Consider the following 20,572-nt stretch of genomic DNA (forward strand, 5'->3'; position numbering starts at 1 on the left):
GCTCATAAGACTGTGGCTCAAGGCACTACATCATAGTTGGGATTCACATGCACCAAGGTAGCTACAAAAACCCAGTTTCTAAAAGTGCAACTCAAAGCAAGTCATAGCATAAACCAGCGTCAGTTTGCTTGAAGCCTTTAGTCTACTGTCCAGAAGTGAGCTGCGTGCCACTGTGGGGCTCTGTGAGTCCTCACTGGGTTGGTGAAGATTCCAGGTACAAAGTCTTTGAGTTTATACTGATTGACTGCATCTCTCAAATTGTCAGAAATCCTGATGCAGTAGGTCACCTGAAGAGTCTACAAACACAAGGAGATACATGGGCTGCCACCTGCAAACCAAAGGGATTGTGATCCTGAAAAGAGTCACACCCGTTCTAACACAGTTTAGAAGTCTTTTCAAGGAAGCTGGGGGAAGATCTTCAGCTACTCTGTTGCAATAACATTTTTATAAAATTAATAGTTAATAATGTAGAGTAGTCATGTCTACATAAAGGTATTTATAAAAACCAGACTATACATTGTCTCATGAATGCTTTGTTGAATTACAAATGTTAAAATATGGTAATGAAAACCCTGACAGTGCATCTTGTTTCTAATGATAACCTTTGCTTTGCTTTATTTTATTAAAAATTAAATATCAGTCTTGAGTAACAAGCTAGGGGAAGAGAGGCTGAGCTAAGAATAAAACCTTTTTACTAAAAAATGATTTTTCAAGACAGGGTTTCTCTGTGTAATAGCCCAGACTGTCCTGGAACTTGGTTTGTAGACCAGGCTGGCCTTGAACTCACAGAGATCTGCTTGCCTCTGCCTCCTGAGTGCTGAGATTAAAGGTGTGCACCACCACCCAGCAAAAACTGATTTTGTATTGTTACTTTTTTAGCACCTTCAACATTTCCATGATAAAGACTCATTGTAGTAAATTATATACAATATATACATACTTAAACAAATTCAGATAGCTAATTTCCTTGTCTTTTCAAATGTGACTTTAAATCCTTGTCTGAACATTCAGGTAAGAATATGGATGGAACTATGTTCCCGTTTCAAAGTGCAGTTACTACTCCTGAGTTCTAAGGATTATTAAAACATGGAGCTTCAGTGTATTCATCTATACAGTGCCAACCGTATTTACACAGCATGGTGAGCCTGTACCAGAAAATGCTGATGCTAAAACATAGTTTTTATCCCAAATGGAGCAAAACAGTTTTCTCTTGAACTAAATATGAGTGGCCATGGGTCAGGCACAGATTCAGATTGCTCCAAATAGCATGTCCCAAGATGGAACAGATTCCCTTGTTTGTCTACATACATTTTCCCCCCTTTGGTTTTTCCAAGACAGGATTCCTCTTGTAGTTTTGGTGCCTGTCTTGGCTCTCGCTCTACAGACCAGGCTGGCCTCGAACTCTGGCTCCGCTGGGATTAAAGGTGTGTGTGCCACTGCCACCATTCCCGTTTGTATAGTTACACAACACAAAGTCATAAATCAAAGGATTTCTTTTCCAAATATATTGGCGGGGACAGCAGGTGAAAAGTTTACAGTAATGGGGAGAAAACTGCTGAGCCTTGGATGTTATCTGATGACATATCTTGGCGTTGGGTTAGCAGAAGCTTATCTGATAAGTTTACCCATTCCCAAAGCTTTAACTTGTAGTCAAAATGAGGTGAAGTCAGACAGAGTTGGGCAGTGAGAGGCTCTTAAGAGAATTAAAGATAATCCTATTGAACCTTGGCTCTGGATTTGCAACTCTTCATAGTCAGGCAGTGAGAATCAACTAGGAAGCCTTGAAGGACATTTAACTTTGGTGTGGCTTTCTTGGTGCAACTACATCACACGTGGGTCAAGAGGGTAATGACTAGCATATAGTGGGTGCATAACCTTCTCCCAATCCACACGATGCAAAATGAATAACTAAAAAGTGGATTACCAAGGATAGAGAATGTTTATCCATTAGCTGTTAAAAAAAAAAAAAAAAAAAAAAAAAAAGAGAGAGAGAACCATAAGATAAAACCTGGGAGCAATTTTAAAACTAAATGACTACACAATGTAACAGCACACCAATTTATGGAATATAAATATAACTTTCTAATTAAGTCGTCGCTTTGAAAAAGCTTTTCTCATCTTTCAACAGTTCTTAAGCACATAACCATGAATGAAAGCTACACCCAATCATGTACGGCCAAAAGCAATAAGCTGGACATGGTGGCGGACGTCTTTCATCTCAGCACTGGGAAGGCAAAAGTAGGTGGCTCTCTGTGCGTTCACAGTCAGCCTGGTCTACAGAAGGAGTTCCAGGCTTGCCAGGGCTATATATTAAGACCCTGTTTTTTTTTTTTTTTTTTTTTCGAGACAAGGTTTCTCTGTGTAGCTTTGAGCCTTTCCTGGAACTCACTTGGTAGCCCAGGCTGGCCTCGAACTCACAGAGATCCGCCTGCCTCTGCCTTCCAAGTGCTGGGATTAAAGGCGTGCGCCACCACCGCCCGGCCAAGACCCTGTATTTTTACACATTTAAAAAAAAAAAAAAGGAAAGAGAGAGGGGGAGGGGAGGAACAACACAAAGAAAAAGTTGATCCACCGTCTAACCTGCACGTAATCAAATATACCCTATTATAGTTGATATGGACTTAGGTCCTTTTCCCGTTAAAGTAAAATGCTTGGTGTTGGGAGCAGGCTCAGAAGGACAGGGCGGAAAAACTTTCGACACAACTTTCTTGGGGCATCCACACCAAGGGAAAGCCGAGACCTCTCTAACCCTGGAACACTGAGGCTTCTCTGAAGAAAACCAAGAGGCACTGATCTGCTGTTCATTGCTCTTGACCCGTCTACTCCTGCCCTAGGCCACAGAAATTCGCTCTCCCCTGGTGACCCGCTGGTGGAAAGAGCACGCGCAGCCTCCCACTCCGCAGCTGAAGCCCCAAAACCCCAAAACCGCGGGCTCGACCCGCCTCAAGCTCCTCCCGCGCCCGCCTCGCCCAAGGCTGTGCACATGCGCACTCCAAGAGCTCCGCGCCCCCCCTGGCTGGGTCCCGGGGAGCCCAGCTGCCACGCCGCCGGTCTTCCTGCCCTTACTTCAGGCAGTCAGCTTCACTGTTCCCTAGTGCGCACGCGCCTGCCCGGCCACGTTCCGCGGGGGAGGCGGGGGCCGTGGGCGGGGGAGGCGGGGGCCCCAACGGCTCGCGCAGGCTCGGGACATGCGCAGTGCGGCGACTGAGGCGCCAGCTGTCGACTTGGAAGTTCCGGGGGAGGGGCGCATGCGCGAGTGTACGCGTTGCCGGCGAGAGGGCAGCCTGACGACTCGGAAATTTGAATACCACAGGAGCATGGAGTGTGACCTCATGGAGACTGACATCTTGGAGTCGTTGGAAGATCTAGGGTAAGAGCGCGGGGCGGGCGTGCGTCTCTCCAAGTTCACTCGGCGGGAGCCCCGGGAACTCCTCGGGCGCCCCAGGCGGAGCCACCTGCCTCTCCACGCCGCACCCCGACTCCCGCGGTAGCTTTTCCCCGCTGGCCCTGGGACCCCGGTGCCACGTCCACGCCTGCCCTGCCGGCTGGGCTCGGTCGCCCCCCACGTCTATCCCCGGTGCTCCCTCCAGCCCGGCTCCCCGCGGCGTGTGTCAGTCAGGCGTGTCATTGTCTGGGCTCCGGTTCTCACCACCCCCACTCCCTCGGTCTTGCCTCCCCGTCCTCCCACCCTAACCACCCCCTACACTTTTTTTGGGGGGGGGGTTGCCAAAGTTGTCTCCGCGTTCCTATTTGTCTCCCCCAAGATTTCCTACTCCCGTCTTGAGCGTCTACCCCCACCCTACTTCTCTCTCAAAAAAGAAAAAAAAAAATGTTTGCTCAGTCATCTCTGCATGCACCTAGGCTTCCCAAGGCGCACGCCTGGGCGATGCAGCAGTCTCGCTAGCCCGCCCAGCTGTGCGCCTAACCTTTCACCACCTGCCTTGGGAATCGCAGACAGTGACTCCTGACCCCAGCACAGCCTGCTTCAGAAACGCCAGCATTCCAGGGCCGCCTTCACCCACCAAGAGTCAACATTCTTATTTTCCATCCTGTCTCTCCTCTGATAATTACCCAGTCATAAAAGTCCTCCGTGCTCAGAAGTTTGGAAATAAGGCTAATGTATGTCCTTGGGTCACCCAGATCAAGGTACTCAAATTTGAGAGCCTAGAATTTCTTGCTTTAAAAAGTGATTCGAGAAAGAAAAAGAAAAACGTATGATTAAGTATTTGCCTGCAGGTAACTACTTCGGGGGTGGGGGGAAATCACACATTTAGCTAGTTGTTTTTTTTTTTTTCGGGGGGGGGGGGTTTGTTTTGTTTTTGTTTTTTTGAGACAGGCTTGCTCAGTAACCTTGGCTCTGTAGCTCTGGCTCACGAAGATCCACCTGCCTCTATCACCTGAGAGCTAGGATTAAAGGTGTGAGCCCCCATGCCCTGCTGATAGTTGTATTTTTAACTATAATTTTTTTTTAAAATCAAAGCTTAACTTTTTTTCAGTGGCCTGGAAATTCTTAAGAGAAACCTTTTTTTAGGGAAGGACACCTTGAGGTATCTTAAAGTCAACCCATGTAATAGCTTGGTGTGCTACTACTAGGTACTGTTCAGAAAAAAACCATAGTTTCCTTCTTTCTTTGTTAAAGTGAAGTCACCATTATCATGTCTTTGAAACCTGCTCTGTGAATGACCCAGACATTAGGCAACTTAGTCCTGCATTGGGCCATAAGTAAGTCGTATTCTGCAGAATGGGTGCTTTTAAATAGGCGTCTACGGGTATTTTGCTGGCTCTGTAAACGCTTTTTGAGGGACAGTTGCTGTGAGCCAGTGTGGGGCTCCCCTGGGGTGTAAGTTCATGTGGAAGGGAGGTTCACATCACAGCTCTCAGGAGGCTCTTTTCTCTGGGTAAGTAAATGATGCTCTAGAAATGATTGACACTAAAGGTTAGTGCTGAAGGAGTGGATCAAGAAGAGAGGTACATTCTGGGTGGGTAAAGGTCAGTTGACCAGCAGCCATGGATGAAATTGCTTCCTATTTTTCTTTTAACGGAATGGTGTTTTTCTTGTCTGGCTTACTATAACTAATTATTCTTGCAACAGTTGCCCTCAAATAAATAGTTGAGTAGAATTGTAAGATAAACCATGGGGTTTTTCTGAAAGTTTAAAAAAACTGTAACTTAGTTTGGCTGCGTTCAAGTATTAAGTCGCCCTTAGTTGGTTGATATGTATTTTTAAAGAAGTCACTCAAAGTTACAGTTGAATATTATCTTTTTTCTCTAACGTGGCACACAGTAGGAATTTAGTAGTTACTGTTGAATGAATGTGGCACACAAGGAGAAATTTCTAGGCCTGGGTTTTTAAGTGTCTCTACTATTATTTATTTATTAAGACGCGTTGCATTTATGTGTGTGTGTATACACACACACACACACACACACACACACACACACACATATGCATGCATGTCAGTGTATGCCATGTACATACCTGATACCTAAGGGGACCAGAAGCAGGAGCCAGACAGATCCCATAGAACTGGATTATATGCTGTTGTTAGCTGCCCAGTGTGGGTGCTGGGAACCGAGCCCAGGCCCTCTGTACGAGCAGCAAGTGCTAGCCAGGTGTGATGTCTCACGCCTTTAATCCCAGCACTCTGGAGGCAGAGGCAGGCGGATCTCTGTGAGTTCCAGGACAGCCAAAGATACACGGAGCAACCATGCCTTGGGGGCGGGGCGCAAAAATAAAAAAAGAACAGCAAGTGCTCTTAACTATTGAGCCATCCCTCCAGTTCCCCGACTCTGTTTAATCTGGTTGCAGAATGATGTCTAATTTCTTTTATGTGTATGGAAGATTTTATTCTAATCCATTTCATTCGTAAGCATATTTTAAAGGAATCTCAACATGTAATTCCTCTACCATACCCATGTCTCTAAATACCATGTGAAGCCTATTTAATGTGTCTTTGATAACAGCATTTTTATTCAGTATTTCACTTAAAAGAATATAATCTTAAACTGTTAATTTCTTTTCCTTTTTTTTTTTTTTACACTGGGAGTGGTAGTACACATCTTTAATCTCTTCAAGTTGGAGGCCAGCCTGGTCTACATGGCAAGTGCCAGGATAAATAGGACTATATAGAGAGACCTTGTCTTTAAAAAAAAATTATATTTACTTACTTGTGTGTATTTGCATGGTATTCTTGTGGAAGTCAGAGGCAAGTTTGCAGTTGATTCTCTCCTTGTACCATGTGGGTTCCAGAAATCAACTCAGGTCATCAAGCCTTGGTGGCAAGTGCCTGTACCCACCAAGCCATCTCACCTGCCTGACAATATATAACCTAAGATTACTTGATTGACTGATGGATTCAGATCTTACTAAGTTACCTGGGTTGGCCTCGAACTCTTGATTTCCCTGCTTCAGTTTCCTGAGTAGTTGGTATTACATGTATATGCCACAGCACCCAGTCCTGATTACTCTTAAATTCTCATGCCTGGGCAGCATGAGACCCTGTCTTTAATAATAAAATAAAAAAATCAACATATTTATGAAATAAATGATTACTTGGAAAGGTTCCTAAAGCAAATCACCAAAAATAAAATCTAATTGATTTTTGGAAAAAAATCTCTAGAGAAAGTAAGTTTTGCTTCTGACATGGTTGTTGTATGAGTACTTACTACTTAACCGGAGTTTAATGCTTAATCCAGTTACAGTACAAAAGTAAACCCCTCCCCTCTCCAGGCAGTGGTGGCGCACGCCTTTAATCCCAGCACTCAGAAGGCAGAGGCAGGTGGATCTCTGTGAGTTCAAGCCCAGGCTTGTCTACAGAGTGAGATCCAGTACAGCCAGGACTGTTTCACAGAGAAACCCTGTCCCAAAAAAACAAAAAAAGAAGAAAGCAGATCCTGCAGAAGAGCTTGCAGTGACTGTGTAGTATTATCTACTAATACTTGGTTATGTTCATTAAGTATCTACAGATAACTGAGGGCTTTCCATGTAGAGGGGTTATTTTGTTTGTTTGAAGGAGACACTTGAAGACAGTGTCTCCTGTATCTTAGGCTAGCTTCGAACTGGGTGCCTAGTTAGGAATGACCTTGAACTTCGGATCCTGATGCCTCTACCTCTGGTGCTAAGATTACAAGCATATGCTACTATGCCCAGTTTATAAAGTATTGGGATCGAAAGCAGGATTCAGGTGTGCTAGGCAAGCAGTTTCCCAACTGAGCTGCATTCCAGCCCTCATGTGTTTGTAGGCTTGAAGTGCAGTCACCTTTTGGACTGCTCGTTGGGTTGGCTTCTTTGTTGTTGTTTTGATTTTTTTCTTTTTTTGAAAAAGATCTCACTATGTAGATCTTACTATGTCCTCTAGGCAAAGGTCCTTCTCTGTTTCCTTAGTGCTGAGGTTACAGACGTGTTCCACCATGCCCAGCTTGACTTCTTTTTCTTTATTTAAAAATTTTAATTTTTTTTTACGTGTCTGGTATGACTTTGCCTGCGTGTATATAGGTGTGCCACATGTATGCCTTGTGCCCACAGAGGCCAAAAGAAGGATGGGATCCCCTGGAACTGCAGTTTCAGTTATGAGCTGCCAGGTGGGTGCTAGGAATTGAACCAGGGTCCTCTGGAAGAGCAGCCGGTGCTCTTAACCACTCAGCCATTTTTTTCTTGACTTTATTTTTCTAATGATGTATTACAGTACACACACAAACACATCTCTATGTATATGCAAGTTTAAAGGTCGGTGTTCATACTGTATTAAATTATTGCTTCTTTACATAAAAGACAATGGATGAGATTTACCTGCAGCAGCCCGCGCCCTGCTTTTCTCCTAACGCGTAGTTCCGCTTCACAGTTACAAGGGCCCGTTGTTGGATGATGGTGCACTGTCACAGGCAGTCTCCGCTGGAGCCGCCTCTCCCGAGTTTACCAAACTCTGCGCTTGGCTGGTGTCCGAATTGAGAGTCCTCTGTAAACTAGAAGAAAATGTGCAAGCCACTAACAGTAAGTAAACCTTCACTTTTTAAAAAATAAAATCGGGGCACTCTGAACTTCATTATTAAAACTGGAGCTAAAATGTCCAATGTTTTTTAGCCGTAAAGAAACACGTCAAGGCCCCGTGCTCCCCAGTGTGTGCACGCGCGCGCACACACACACACACACACACACACACTGCTTTTTGATTTTGTTTTCAAGGATAAAGTAACTCTCAGGCCACTGGATAAAATATATGCAGAGGCTGAGAAGATCTTTTTACCGAAACAGGAAATAGAGTACGAATATGAACTATATGTGCTTTCCATATTTGTTACGTTTTTTTAACAGGACTCACTATGTATCACAGATTGGCCTTTCTCGTGATCTTTTTGCCTCAACTTGCTGAGTGCTGGGATTATAGGCATGGGCTACATTGTCTGTATCTTGTGAAACGTGAATTGTGAGATCCTGGATTGGTGGCTGGTAGAATTTGAGATGTTCTTTTAGGTCTGCTAGATTCCAGAACCATGTAAAGTGTGCTTATTTTAATTCTACCGTTCTTGGGGAGATTGGGGACACTCCATTAAGCTTCTTTCATATCCTTGGAACCCACCATTAGGTACATCGCAACCAGGCACAGCACCCCCAGATTATAGGGTTGAGAGCACTCTTACATTTGCCAGTTTTCTCGACATTTACCACTGTTTGTTGACTCTTTGTTCAGAGCTTGAAACCTGACACTATACCTTCTGCTCCCTCCTGCCATAGGTAAAGCTCTAATGGATAGCAAATAAGAACATCTGCCCGTTAGCGTACCCTTGGGACAGTATCTCTCCACGTAATCCCATTTTGAAGAGCTCACTCTTGCTTGCTTGTGTGTGCTTTGTTTCTTGGTACTTTGGAAACACAGGGTCTTGCTGAGACTCAGACTTGCCTCTCATAGCTCAGGCTGGTTTGAGGAAATTTTACATCAGCCTCCTAAGTGCTGGGATTACGCACCTAGCTAGTTAGTATATTTAATATGTGCAGGTTGGTTGTATCCAATTCTAGCAAGGGGTAGGAGAGAGAGGGAGGAAGGGAGAGAGTATGTGTGTATGTATGTTGGGGGTTTAACCCAGTACCTCATCAGATCAGGACCTGGACCACTGCGCCACATCCTAACCCACATCTTACCAATTCAATTAATAAGGTCTACTGTCATAATAATGATAGCAGACATTATATTTATTCCTTTATTCAAAGCAGTATGCACAGGTTGACTCATTTAGACCTCAGGGCAGTTCTGTGAGTTAGATTTTATTAGTCTTACACATTGAGTGACAAAAGCCCATAAAAGTTAAATACATTGCCTGGGGTCACATAACCAGGATGCTGTCCAGGAGAAGGTTGAGAACCAGTGTTTTTAACCACTTGGTCACTTACTGTATCGGAAATTGTAGAAACCTTTGAAAATACTGGATAGGATACTGTTCTTAACTGGGGTCATAGAGAAGTCAACACATAAACAGATAAGACGGTGTGGTTACTCTGCTTGTGTAGAGGGAGGGCAGGCACCCTTAGCATACGCTTCCGCACCTCCCCAGCTGTCTGTAAAAGAGCCCGTGGAACTCTGGGATAATTTGATCACAGCTGATGAAACACTGGTGTGCTCTCCTCTCTTCCACCGTAGGGTTGACAAGTCACAGTTTGATAAACAAGTGGTGAGAAAATGGACTTGGGTCTTAAAAATGACTCCCAAGACTTCCTAATGTCTACCCATCTGTGATACTGAGTAGAGAAAAATCAAAGCAGTGGAGACGACGTCCACATCCCCTCTGACTTACCCACTAAACCTCAAACTTTCTTTTTGCACGTTATTGGAATTACAGAGCTGTCAGTCACCACGTGTGCTGCCTTCCGGTTTCAGTTAACGGGGAATGTTAGCTACAAGTGAGGCAACTAGAATTTGCTACAGTAATTAAACTCTTGCCTTGATGGTTCACAGGGGGAAGAAATCAATGAGTGTAAGAGTGCTTAGGGGAGGCCTCGGGGAGGAGAAGCCCACTGGGCTTTGATTGATGAGAGAGGTTTGCTAGTAAAAAGTGTAGCCGCCCTGTCTGTCATTCACACTTAGAGCTTAAGTCAAGGCCCCAAAGTAGAATCGAGACAGGCTTTCCTGGGACATTACGAAGAGAGGCGTGGCCCAGGAGAGCGGGTATTTATGGACGTGGTGCTTCGATGGTTGTGATTGGATGTACTGGCACGCTTGAACAGTTGGGAAGCGTCTTTAGAAGCAGGCAGAAAAAACTGGATGAGGTACAAGGTAGGTGTGGTAAGAAAACTCTCAGGTAGGGTTGGTGAAGTGTGGCTCAGCAGGAAAAGCAGTTGCCATGCAAGCCTGGTGACCTGAGTTTGGTCCCTGCCACCCACGATAAAGGTGGAAGGAGAAACCCAACTCCACAGAGTCTGACCTCTGCACCTGTGTGCTCCCCACAGACATCACACACACAACAATACGTGATCATTTTTAATGGTCAGGTAAGGAGCGAGCCCACTGCACACCATGAAAGGGTTCTGCAGTGGTGTGAGAAAGGATGAATCAGGAAGAGCTGGGGCAGGAAACGCCCAGTGAGACTTCCACCCTGTGATTGACGCTGTCGAAATTATTTTCCTCCAAGGTCCAAGTGAAGCTGAAGAATTCCAGCTTGAGGTGAGTGGGCTGCTTGGGGAGATGAACTGCCCATATCCTTCTCTGACATCTGGGGATGTAACCAAGCGCCTTCTTGTTCAGAAGAACTGCCTCCTCCTGCTCAGTAAGTTCACGGTTACTAGAATGTAGCTCTGCTCTGTTTCCCTTGAGTAATGTGTGGATTGTTCGTGTTGTAGTTTGCTTCATTGTGACTTGAGTTCAGATCCTGTTCATTTTAAAAAAGACTTCACTGCATTTGCAGCTAGAAGCTGGTGGATGCATGCACACCCGTGGCGCTCTGTTTTGATAACTGTTGCTCTTTCCTGACCTCCGCTTTGGTGTTCCCCTAGCTGAAGTGCCTCTCCTGCTGTGACCAGTAGAGGTGCTGGGGTGCCATGTCAGCATGTCACCAGAAGCCTTTTCTAGACTAAAAGCACACATTTAAATAGATGGGCAAGGCCGTAGAGGGAAGAAGCAGTGCCAGTGCGTATATGATGATAATGTAGAAGTGTTTTCATTTACTGCTGATTCTCTGGATTGGTAAATGGGGTTTGGTTTGGTTTCTAAGCAGACAGGATCAGCACTTGAATGGTTACTCTACTTACTGATCATTCTGGGGAATCATTTTTTTATGAAAAGTTCTTTCCTTCCATGTCTTTTAAAAAGATACTAATAACTCTCTTTTCCTGAAATACAGTCAGTAGACTCATAAATTGTATTGCCTTGTATAAACTTCCAGTAAGCCCAAGCAGTGATCTTAACTCAGACGCTGGGTGGCATTCTGGAATTCAGCTACATTCGGCTGTGCTTAACTGAGTGCCCTATAACAAGCGTAGTCCAGGGAGTTTCTTTGTTTTTGTAACTGTACTGTGGTGTCTGAAAAATACTAGAACCCCACTTTTGAAGGTTTATGTTTTTTATTTATTTTATTTTTGTTTTAGGGGAGAAAAATGTGTTGCAACTATTATGCCTAGGTACTAAAAATTTCTGCAGTTAACTTAACATTATCCAGTATTTGTTGCTGGGACTATATGCACGCAGGGTCAGGACTTGCTTTGGATTCTGATGTTTCTATCTAGCTTTTGTCCATTCATTCAGTCTTCTTTACATTGTGACTGACCCAGCAGCAGCGGTCCAGCTGATTCTAATCTGTGGTGTGGCTTATCCTGCCCAGTCATGCTTGCCACTTACCTTATCTACATAGGAAGCTAACCCTGTGTGCACGGCTCAGCAGTGACCCTGGATGGCTGAGTCTTCCGCAGACTCGAGAGTTCAGCCTTTTCCTCCTGACGCTTAAGAAAACCACAGACTGTAAACCTTCATAAAGTGCCTTTAACTCCTTGCCACTTTGCAAGCAGACTGTACTAACTAGTTTGGAATCGGGGTCATAATTACAAACTTCCCTTTTATGAGCCGATACCTGAAGAGCACATCAAGAGTATGCAGCCACGTGCTCCCGTAAAGAACTGAAGCAGCTAAGGTTACTTGCTTTTTACGTCCTTCCCAAGTGCTCACCTGGTCCCTCTTCTTTCTCCTTGTCACCGCAGCCTGCCTTCCTCAACAGCCCCCTTTCATTGTGGTATTTCATACATGTGCTCACTGCTGCTCGCTCTGTAATTACTTCTCATCTTGCCAAGTGTCACTTTTGTCGCATCTTGTTGCTAGGATTTTCTTCTCCCAGCTCCCCGCCTCACTAATCTGATTGCTTAGCACGTTCTCCTTTAAGAGAAAAATGAAGGAACCTTATTTGAACTAGCAGAATAGAATAATAGTCTTTGGAGGGACTCAGGGCTGTTTACTGGCCTTTTGTGGTTTTCAGTTGATACTCCTGTGTAAGTTATGTCAGGCCTGAGTTCCTAATAGATGAAGGGGGGAAGATATTTTGATTCTTGACTAGATTGTCAGGAGAGATCATCGTTGGTTTTGGTTTTCTTTTTCGTAGTGTCTCCAGTGCCGTTGTAGTGCTTTGAACAAGTGCTTTAAAGTTTGTTGATGTGATGATGGTTTTAGTTAAGTTCATGGATACCTGAACTAGCTCATCCCAGATTTAAACAACCAGTGTATTATTAAATCATATATGATTTTCTAGAACAAGGGTTGGCAAACTTCCTTAAAGGCCAGACAGTAAGTAATCCTGGCTAAGCAGACTGTGGGATCTTAGTGGCAACTACCCAACTCAGTGTTTTGGCAGGAAAGCAGCCATTGACGTATGAGGGAGCAAGTGGGACAGGACCCTGGCAAAAACCTGGTTACAACAGCATTAGTCATTTTTATAACCATCAGTTTTACTGTTCTCATTGTCTTAACACCCAAGTACAGCTTGCTACATGGAACCTACCAAGATTTATTAAAGCCACATGGAATGGCCTCTGCAGGAACTAGCTGTGTTTACTACTTTAGAACAGGAATTGGTGGCTTCTCAGAAGTGACTTAACAAAATCATGACCCCCTTGGCTTCGGCCTATTGTCCTGGGGATAGCAAGGGAGGTATTCAAGCTGATCACACTTTGGTGTTTCTGATAGGCTCGAATGACCTTTCAAAAGAGTACAGTCTAACTTTGCTGAATATCAGAAATCCTGTGATTTAGATGGAAGTGTCTTTGGGACAGATACAGGAATGTTATTCAGTGTTTAGTTAGGCCTTCTGCTGAATTACCTGAGGATGTGGCTCTCGTTCTACTAGGCTAAAACAACTCACAAGGGGACACTCAACACAGAGGGAATACTGACAAAAAGTGACTTGAGAGCCCTAAGGGACGGCTCCCAGGGTAGAGGCTCTTCCCACCGAGACCATCAGAGCTCAAAGCCTGACCCACACAGTTAAGAGAACTAACTCCTGCAAGTCATCCTGTGAATTCCATACACGTGCTGTGGTGTGCATGTGCATAGACACACACACACACACACACACACACACACACACACACACACACACGTGACAAAATACTGAAAAGCAGAAGTGATTTGGAAGTTTCATTGTTTTGTGGGGGAAAAGGTGAGAGGAATGTGGAGAGAAAGGGCAGATGGGAAGGATAAAGATGAAGGAGCACCCCCAGAGTAACATAAGGCTATTGGAGAATGAGAGGACCTTTAGGAAGACCAGTGCCTTCACACAAACGTTTCATATCCGTTCCAGACAGGCTAATTACTAGAGTGGGCAGGGCAGTTTTGTTATCGTGCTTAGAAGTGGCTCAAAGTGAAGAATCATTGAAAATGTCTTGTCACCTTGTGCAAGATTTTTAAAAGACGCCAACCCCTGTTCTAGAGGTAGCATGGTTGAATTCAAGAATCCACATGTTTAGGTGTGATTAACCTTGGTCTCTGGTTTCAGAGTATTGCCTAATTTTAATTAACCTGTAATAGTGCATAAATGCCTGAGTCACATAAGCAGTGTATATGTTATGTCATTAGCAGGTAAAAGTGGTTTTCATTTCTTGTTCTATCCATTCTTGCAGCTTTAAAAGTTACGTATCATTAGGTCTATAGAGTTGTAACTCCAGACTTACGGCTATTATTAACTGTAGTATCTTATTTTGAAATCTTATTTTGTTTACTTCAGCATACCTCATCTCAGAACTAGAAGCTGCCAGAATGCTCTGTGTGAATGCTCCTCCAAAAAAAGCTCAAGAAGGAGGCGGTAGTGAGGTCTTTCGAGAGTTGAAAGGCATATGTATTGCTCTAGGAATGTCCAAACCTCCAGCCAATATAACTATGTTCCAATTCTTCAGCGGGATTGAGAAAAAAGTAAGACCTTTAGTACCGATTGTAGCGTATTAAAGGCATAGTCCTACATTTGTTTGAAATGAAGCATTAAGTTTATTTCTCTTAATGGGAACCTAATGTACGTATTAATAAGGAATGTTAATAAATGAGTTTTGGGTTTTAAGTCCTAGATATCTTAAAGAGAAATTAATATTTTAGTGGGCTTTTTGCTTTTGTTATTTTTTTAGACATTGACATGTTTCTTTTCAAAAAACAAAACAATACTTTGGTTTAAAAACTGAAGTAAGCTACCTAAAATGTTAAAATAATTAAGATTCTTAAGACCTTACTAAAATGATTGAACTTTGAGGCGATTTTTCCAGTTTTTATTTTTATTACTATGCTTCCCCCACTGACTGGACAGACAGGACATTAATAAGTTCTGTTTTCTAATCCAGTTGCTTTGGGTCTATATATTCCAACTAGCAGACTCGATTTGCTGGCTATGGCCTTAATTTAGTGTGTGAAAATAGAATCATTTTTATGCCACACATTATCAACAGAATACCGATTTATATATATGTGTGTGTGTAAATGATTAGGAACAAGCAATCTTCATTTTAAAAACGGATGAGTAAAAGAAAATGGTGTTTGTTGTATAGTCACTTCCTGTCTCACCGTGGGGTGAATGCTGTGGGGCACGACCGTGTGTCCCTAGTCCGTAGCCTCCGTGTTCAGTCACCCATTCAGCTAGTGCTCATTCGGTGCCCACTGTGTCAGGCACAGTTCCAGGTCCAGTGAAGGATCCATGCTTCTCTAGTCACGGAGGACGAGACCAGCCAGTGTCTTTGCCTCCACCTTTGCCTCTGTCAGGAGTCTTCTTTTGATGGCAAGATATGATGGGAGTTGGGGAAGTGAGCAAGATACGTGTTACTTGTAGGTTTTTGTTGTTGTTGTTGTTTTGTTTTGTTTTGTTTTTATTCATTCATCTATTTTTGTGTCAGTTAAAGGAAACATTAGCAAAAGTTCCACCTAATCATGTGGGAAAGCCGCTGTTGAAGAAATCGATGGGACCAGCCCACTGGGTGAGTTGCGTCCTCCCGAGTCAGCTCCTAAGGAACTGCCCTTTATGTCGGTGCCCGTAGCCCAGGTTGGCTGCCCTTCATGTCGGCGCCTGTAGCCCAGGTTGGCCTCACTTTCGGAGGGTGCCTTGCCTCAGCCTTCCAAGTCCTGTGAGGGCACCCGACTTAATTGTACTCTGATTTGCAGTTTGCCACGTGGACAGCCTTCAGATCATTTCAGGGAACCTCCATTAAAAAAAAAAAAACAAAAAAAAAACAACTTATTTGTGTGTGATTCAAAGCCCTTACCTCATAATTTATAAATATTTCATGCACTTATTAGATAAGTTAAAGTTTGGTATGAACGAAACATTTTTCTAGTTGCCAGATGGAGCCATACCAAACCTGACTGAGCCGAACCAACCTCACACGGTGAATTATGGGAAAGCTAAATGGAAGGTTTTGGCTTTCCATCTCTTACTGTGTGGAGACTGACTCTCCTGCCCTGTCACTTCCTCCCCTGTTCTACGTGAGCCTGTGGGAAGGCCTGCGGGTGCCGAGTGCTGGGGAGTCAGTCACTGTGAAAGCAGCAGACAGTTTGCTGCCTGAGGAACAGGGCTTCGAGATGAAGCGCGTGGGTCAGTTCTAACTGCTGTCTTCAATGTTGCCTCAGGAAAAGATAGAAGCCATTAACCAAGCCATAGCCAATGAATACGAAGTCCGGAGGAAGCTGCTGATCAAACGTCTGGATGTCACCGTGCAGTCCTTTGGCTGGTCTGACAGAGCTAAGGTACACGAAATCCTTGTCTGTGGCCTAAAGCCCGGGGAGGAAAACTTCCACGTAAGCCTGGTGCTGTGTCAACACCTCTGGCAGCTGTGTTTGTACAAGATAGTTCTTCAGTGCGGAACCAGCACTGAGTTTGAAACCTCTCCAGTGCCATTCGGAACCCAGTAAAGTCTTTATCTTGGACCTCTGTGGTTGTAGCGGCCCCCGCGCCCTTCTCAACAGTAACCCTTGTCTTTGAACACTTTTGTCCCAACAGAGTCAGACAGAAAAATTAGCGAAGGTTTACCAGCCAAAGCGTTCAGTCTTGTCTCCTAAAGGTAACATTTCCGTTGCTCATCTTCTGGCCGCCAGACAAGACTTGTCAAAGATTTTAAGGACAAGCAGTGGGTCCATAAGAGAAAAGACGGCCTGTGCCATCAATAAGGTGAGTAGAATACTTGTGATTTTCTTTCACATTTGTCTGTCTGTCTGTCATGAGATGTCTACAATGCCTTTCTTATTCCATAGGTCCTGATGGGCAGGGTGCCAGACAGAGGTGGCCGACCCAATGAGATCGAACCTCCGCCCCCAGAGATGCCACCGTGGCAGAAGAGACAAGATGGCCCTCAGCAGCAAGCAGGAGGCCGAGGAGGAGGGAGAGGTGGTTATGAACATTCCTCATATGGAGGACGAGGAGGTCATGAACAAGGAGGGCGAGGTGGACGTGGTGGCTATGACCATGGCGGCCGAGGGGGAGGAAGAGGAAATAAGCACCAAGGAGGCTGGACAGATGGGGGGAGCGGAGGTGGAGGTGGCTACCAGGATGGCGGTTATCGAGATGCAGGGTTCCAGCCCGGCGGCTACCATGGTGGCCACAGCGGTGGCTATCAAGGGGGAGGCTATGGTGGTTTCCAAACAGCTTCCTACACAGGAAGTGGGTACCAGGGCGGTGGATACCAGCAAGACAATAGGTACCAAGATGGTGGGCACCATGGGGATCGAGGCAGTGGTCGTGGGGGAAGAGGTGGTCGAGGAGGCCGAGGTGGACGTGGGGGCCAGGGAGGAGGCTGGGGAGGAAGAGGAAGCCAGACTTACCACCAAGGGGGCCAGTTTGAACAGCACTTCCAACATGGAGGCTATCAGTACAGTCATTCTGGATTTGGACAAGGAAGACATTATACCAGTTGAGGCTACCGAAACTTACATTTTGCTAGAGCTCAAGTAATAGAGACTTAGTTTCAGAATTCTGAATCTGACATCTCTTTTGAATGAATGTGAGACCACGGGTGGCAGGCATACTCCTGCTTGGGACAACCATTTGTCGGTCTTCATTCAATTCTCTCTTTTTATTATTAAACAGTTTTACATAACACTGTTTATTTACGAAACATATCTCTCCTTTCTATGGAAAACAAATTTTAAAGGCAATTTAAATTGCCTTCAATTGACCAGTAGACTAATCCAGTTAGACCATACATGCTTTTTTTTGAAGAAATTACTTGAATAAAAGTTTTCATGTTTTCAATATGCAAGTTTTGAAAATGAGGATTTGCCTAGGATTTTTTTATATTTACTGCTGGGAAACCTTCCTCATATTAACAACCCATGTGTGTTTTTCGTAAACTATCTTCTGATGTCTGTTCTCCAAGCATAGCTCTGCCCCTGATTGGCATTTTATTCAGAGAGGTTTTGTCACATCACTTTGTGACAGAGCTGTTGGGTTGGTTCCTATTACATGAGCTCTTTTGCAGATAGCACATTCAGTAGCCTTATTCTCTTGGTGGAATACTGTACCATATGCTCCTCCAAAAACCATGAACACGGCCAAAATCCGTAAAGACGACAAAAGCGAACTAAGTTGTGAACTATAGTATCTGTAGGCACTTAGTAAGTATAGCAACTCAGACAGACCTGCATCCATCGGAGACAAAGTTCCTCCTTCAACCTTGTTGTTACTTGAAATGGGCTAGAAGAATGGCAAGCAGAAATCTGTTTGACACACTCACGAGTTAACGCCACTGGCTCCAGCAAATCTTGCTTTAGGCAGGAGACCTTTTTTGTGATGGAAGTGCACTACAAAGTCAGATCCAGTCCTGCTCAGTGCAGGAGGCCCTTTATTATTGCTGCAGAAGACAAAAGCCTGGCTGAATCGCTCTCCACCTCCTTTACTGAAACCACGCGATGCTTGCTGCCAGGTTTTTGTACATGTAAACACGTCAAGCTGTGAAGGAAAGTGGCTGGAGGTGTGTTTGTGGGAGAGGTGAGCAATAAAGTACCTGTACATTCTCTCGTTGCTCTGAGAGTTTTATTTTAGCTGTTCTTCACACCAAATTGTTGTGGATATCTGTGTCAGGCTTGTGGCCTAAGGCTTCTGTTCCCAAGGGGTGTTTTCTTAAGTAGAAGGTAGCCCTTTTTCTAGTTGAAACAAATTGGGAAAACAAATTAGCTATTTCTGAATTTACCTTATTTATGATGGTATGGCTAGAAGGCTTCACTCTAATTCTGTCCACTGGGTGTAGCTGTTGCTCCACATGTTAGGCAAAATATATTAATGTTCCTCCCTAATCTTTGAGAGGTTTTGCTTTTCCATTCTTTCTAAAAAAAAAGTAAGTGAGACTTGGTTTTTTTAAAGTGAAGTGAAAAATACAAAGATATTTATTAGAAGAGAAATTGTATCTTCTAAGTGGAAATGTTTAGAAGTTAATTATGGTCTGTGTATGTATGGTGTATGTGTGTGTGAGTGGTGGCATGTGTGTTGAGGTCAGAGGACAACTTTCAGGAGTTGGTTATTTCCCTCCATAGAGGGACTTGGGGATCCAACTCAGGTAGTGGGGCCTAGGTAGCAAGTACACTTTCTTTGTGCAGTCTCACAAGCCCTAAAGGGGATGGTAAAACCAAAGTGTGTCTTAATCATTAAAATATTTTACTATTGAAATAAAGACTTACTGGTAACTAAAACCATCCTCAAAAGACCACCATGATTCTTTTAATAATCTTAGCAAATTTTCAGTTAGCTTTTGTGATTGCAAGATGTGCAGAATGTTTTATTAAAATAAATTAGAGTGTAAGCATCGAATAGATTCCTGGATACAGGTGTTCCCTATTGGAAATATAATTGCCACAGCCACATGTCTTGAAATAATGCCTTAGACATTTGCTCTAATTGCTTTCATAACCCAAGACTCTACAGTATTCCTGTTAGACTCTTGACAAGTAGAATTTTGATTTATTCTTACTGGATTGCTTTCTCAAATATGATCACATGTGAAGACAAATGGTAGGTTTGTCTTCATAGGCATGATGGCCCTAAATTTTACATCCTTGTTTCTGCTTCAGCCTAGACATTGTTCTCCACATTGAGAAGCCATAAAAGAATTTAGTTTCTCTTCTTCACCATAAATTCTCTAGAGATGATAACCCAACCGCCAACTTTATCATATTAGCATTCTTGGGTTTTACATAGAGTGTTTCTTTGACCATAATCTGATTTTGTTTGTTTTCTTTGGGATTGGAATCTCAATGTGTTGTTCAAGCTGGCCTCAAACTCTTGGGCTCACCTCTGCCTCCCAAACAGCTGGGTCTACAGGCAGGTGCCACCAACCACACCTGTCCTGATCTTTCTTGTAGATACTCTTAAACTTGTGGTCAGGAGTGGTTTACTGGAGTAAGGCATATGGGGATTTTTTGGAGAATCAAAAAGATTTTAGGAGATCATTTTTTAGATGAACTAGTAGGACATCTCTGGCACAGACGAGATAGACCTCATAATGCCTTTGTACATTTCGAGATTGGAAGCTGGAACCAGGCATCAGTACTGAGAACCGTGTTAAGTCCTGCCGCCAGCTCTGTTCCTATCATGCTGTGGAACCATCCTGGCTGATGTCCCGCTGTCCCAGACATAGACTAAGTCAGGCTGAGGGAAAGAATTGAAACTATTTTTACATGCACAGAACTGTTTGCCAGGGGACAAATCACCTTTCTCCTTAAGCGTTTCACATTTTTATTTCTGTTGTATGGGTTCTTAGTGGACTCTGCTCACATCCTTTTAACAGTAGGTTTTAAGTGGAGGTAATTGCCCACCACCTTCACTAAATGGTATTTGATTGTGGTTTTTGTTTGATTTTTTGATACAAGATCTCCTGTAGCCCAGGCTAGTCTTGAACTCCCTATTTAACCCAGGATGACTTTGAACTGACCCTCCTGCATTTCATTCCCAAGTGCTGAGGTTACAGGTTTGCATCACCATGTCCGAATCTTGACTCCTGCCTTTAAAAAAAAAAAAACGTTGCGTTTAAGTAGAAAAATACATCCATGCAGTGCTCAGCACCACATACAGTGTTCTGTAAGACTTCTCCCTGATTTCCTTATTGTTTTTATTCCTCGTTATTATGGTTATAATTAGAAATGTTCCT

At 43.9% G+C, this 20,572-nt stretch overlaps 1 protein-coding gene across 1 annotated transcript; it reads left to right on the forward strand.

The window, feature by feature from the left end:
* The first annotated feature begins 3,171 nt into the window (after positions 1 to 3,171).
* On the forward strand, positions 3,172 to 18,446 carry Fam98a (family with sequence similarity 98 member A). The gene is made up of 8 exons (XM_028873404.2): positions 3,172 to 3,370; positions 7,842 to 7,990; positions 10,621 to 10,755; positions 14,191 to 14,375; positions 15,338 to 15,418; positions 16,068 to 16,184; positions 16,438 to 16,605; positions 16,689 to 18,446. The coding sequence occupies exons 1-8, from the start codon at positions 3,189 to 3,191 to the stop codon at positions 17,346 to 17,348; spliced, it is 1,677 nt and encodes a 558-aa protein (XP_028729237.1). The 5' UTR covers positions 3,172 to 3,188; the 3' UTR covers positions 17,349 to 18,446.
* Positions 18,447 to 20,572: the final 2,126 nt, after the last annotated feature.

The sequence above is a fragment of the Peromyscus leucopus genome, chromosome 22 (assembly GCF_004664715.2).
Source record: "Peromyscus leucopus breed LL Stock chromosome 22, UCI_PerLeu_2.1, whole genome shotgun sequence".
NCBI classification, from domain to species: domain Eukaryota; kingdom Metazoa; phylum Chordata; class Mammalia; order Rodentia; family Cricetidae; genus Peromyscus; species Peromyscus leucopus.

Excerpts from the sequence above, each read along its gene's own strand:
- Fam98a (XM_028873404.2), top strand. The coding sequence starts at position 3,189 with ATGCGCAGTGCGGCGACTGAGGCGCCAGCTGTCGACTTGGAAGTTCCG. Across the intron at positions 3,371-7,841 it reads GAGTCGTTGGAAGATCTAGG|TTACAAGGGCCCGTTGTTGG; the intron begins GTAAGAGCGCGG and ends TCCGCTTCACAG. Across the intron at positions 16,606-16,688 it reads CGGCCTGTGCCATCAATAAG|GTCCTGATGGGCAGGGTGCC; the intron begins GTGAGTAGAATA and ends CTTATTCCATAG.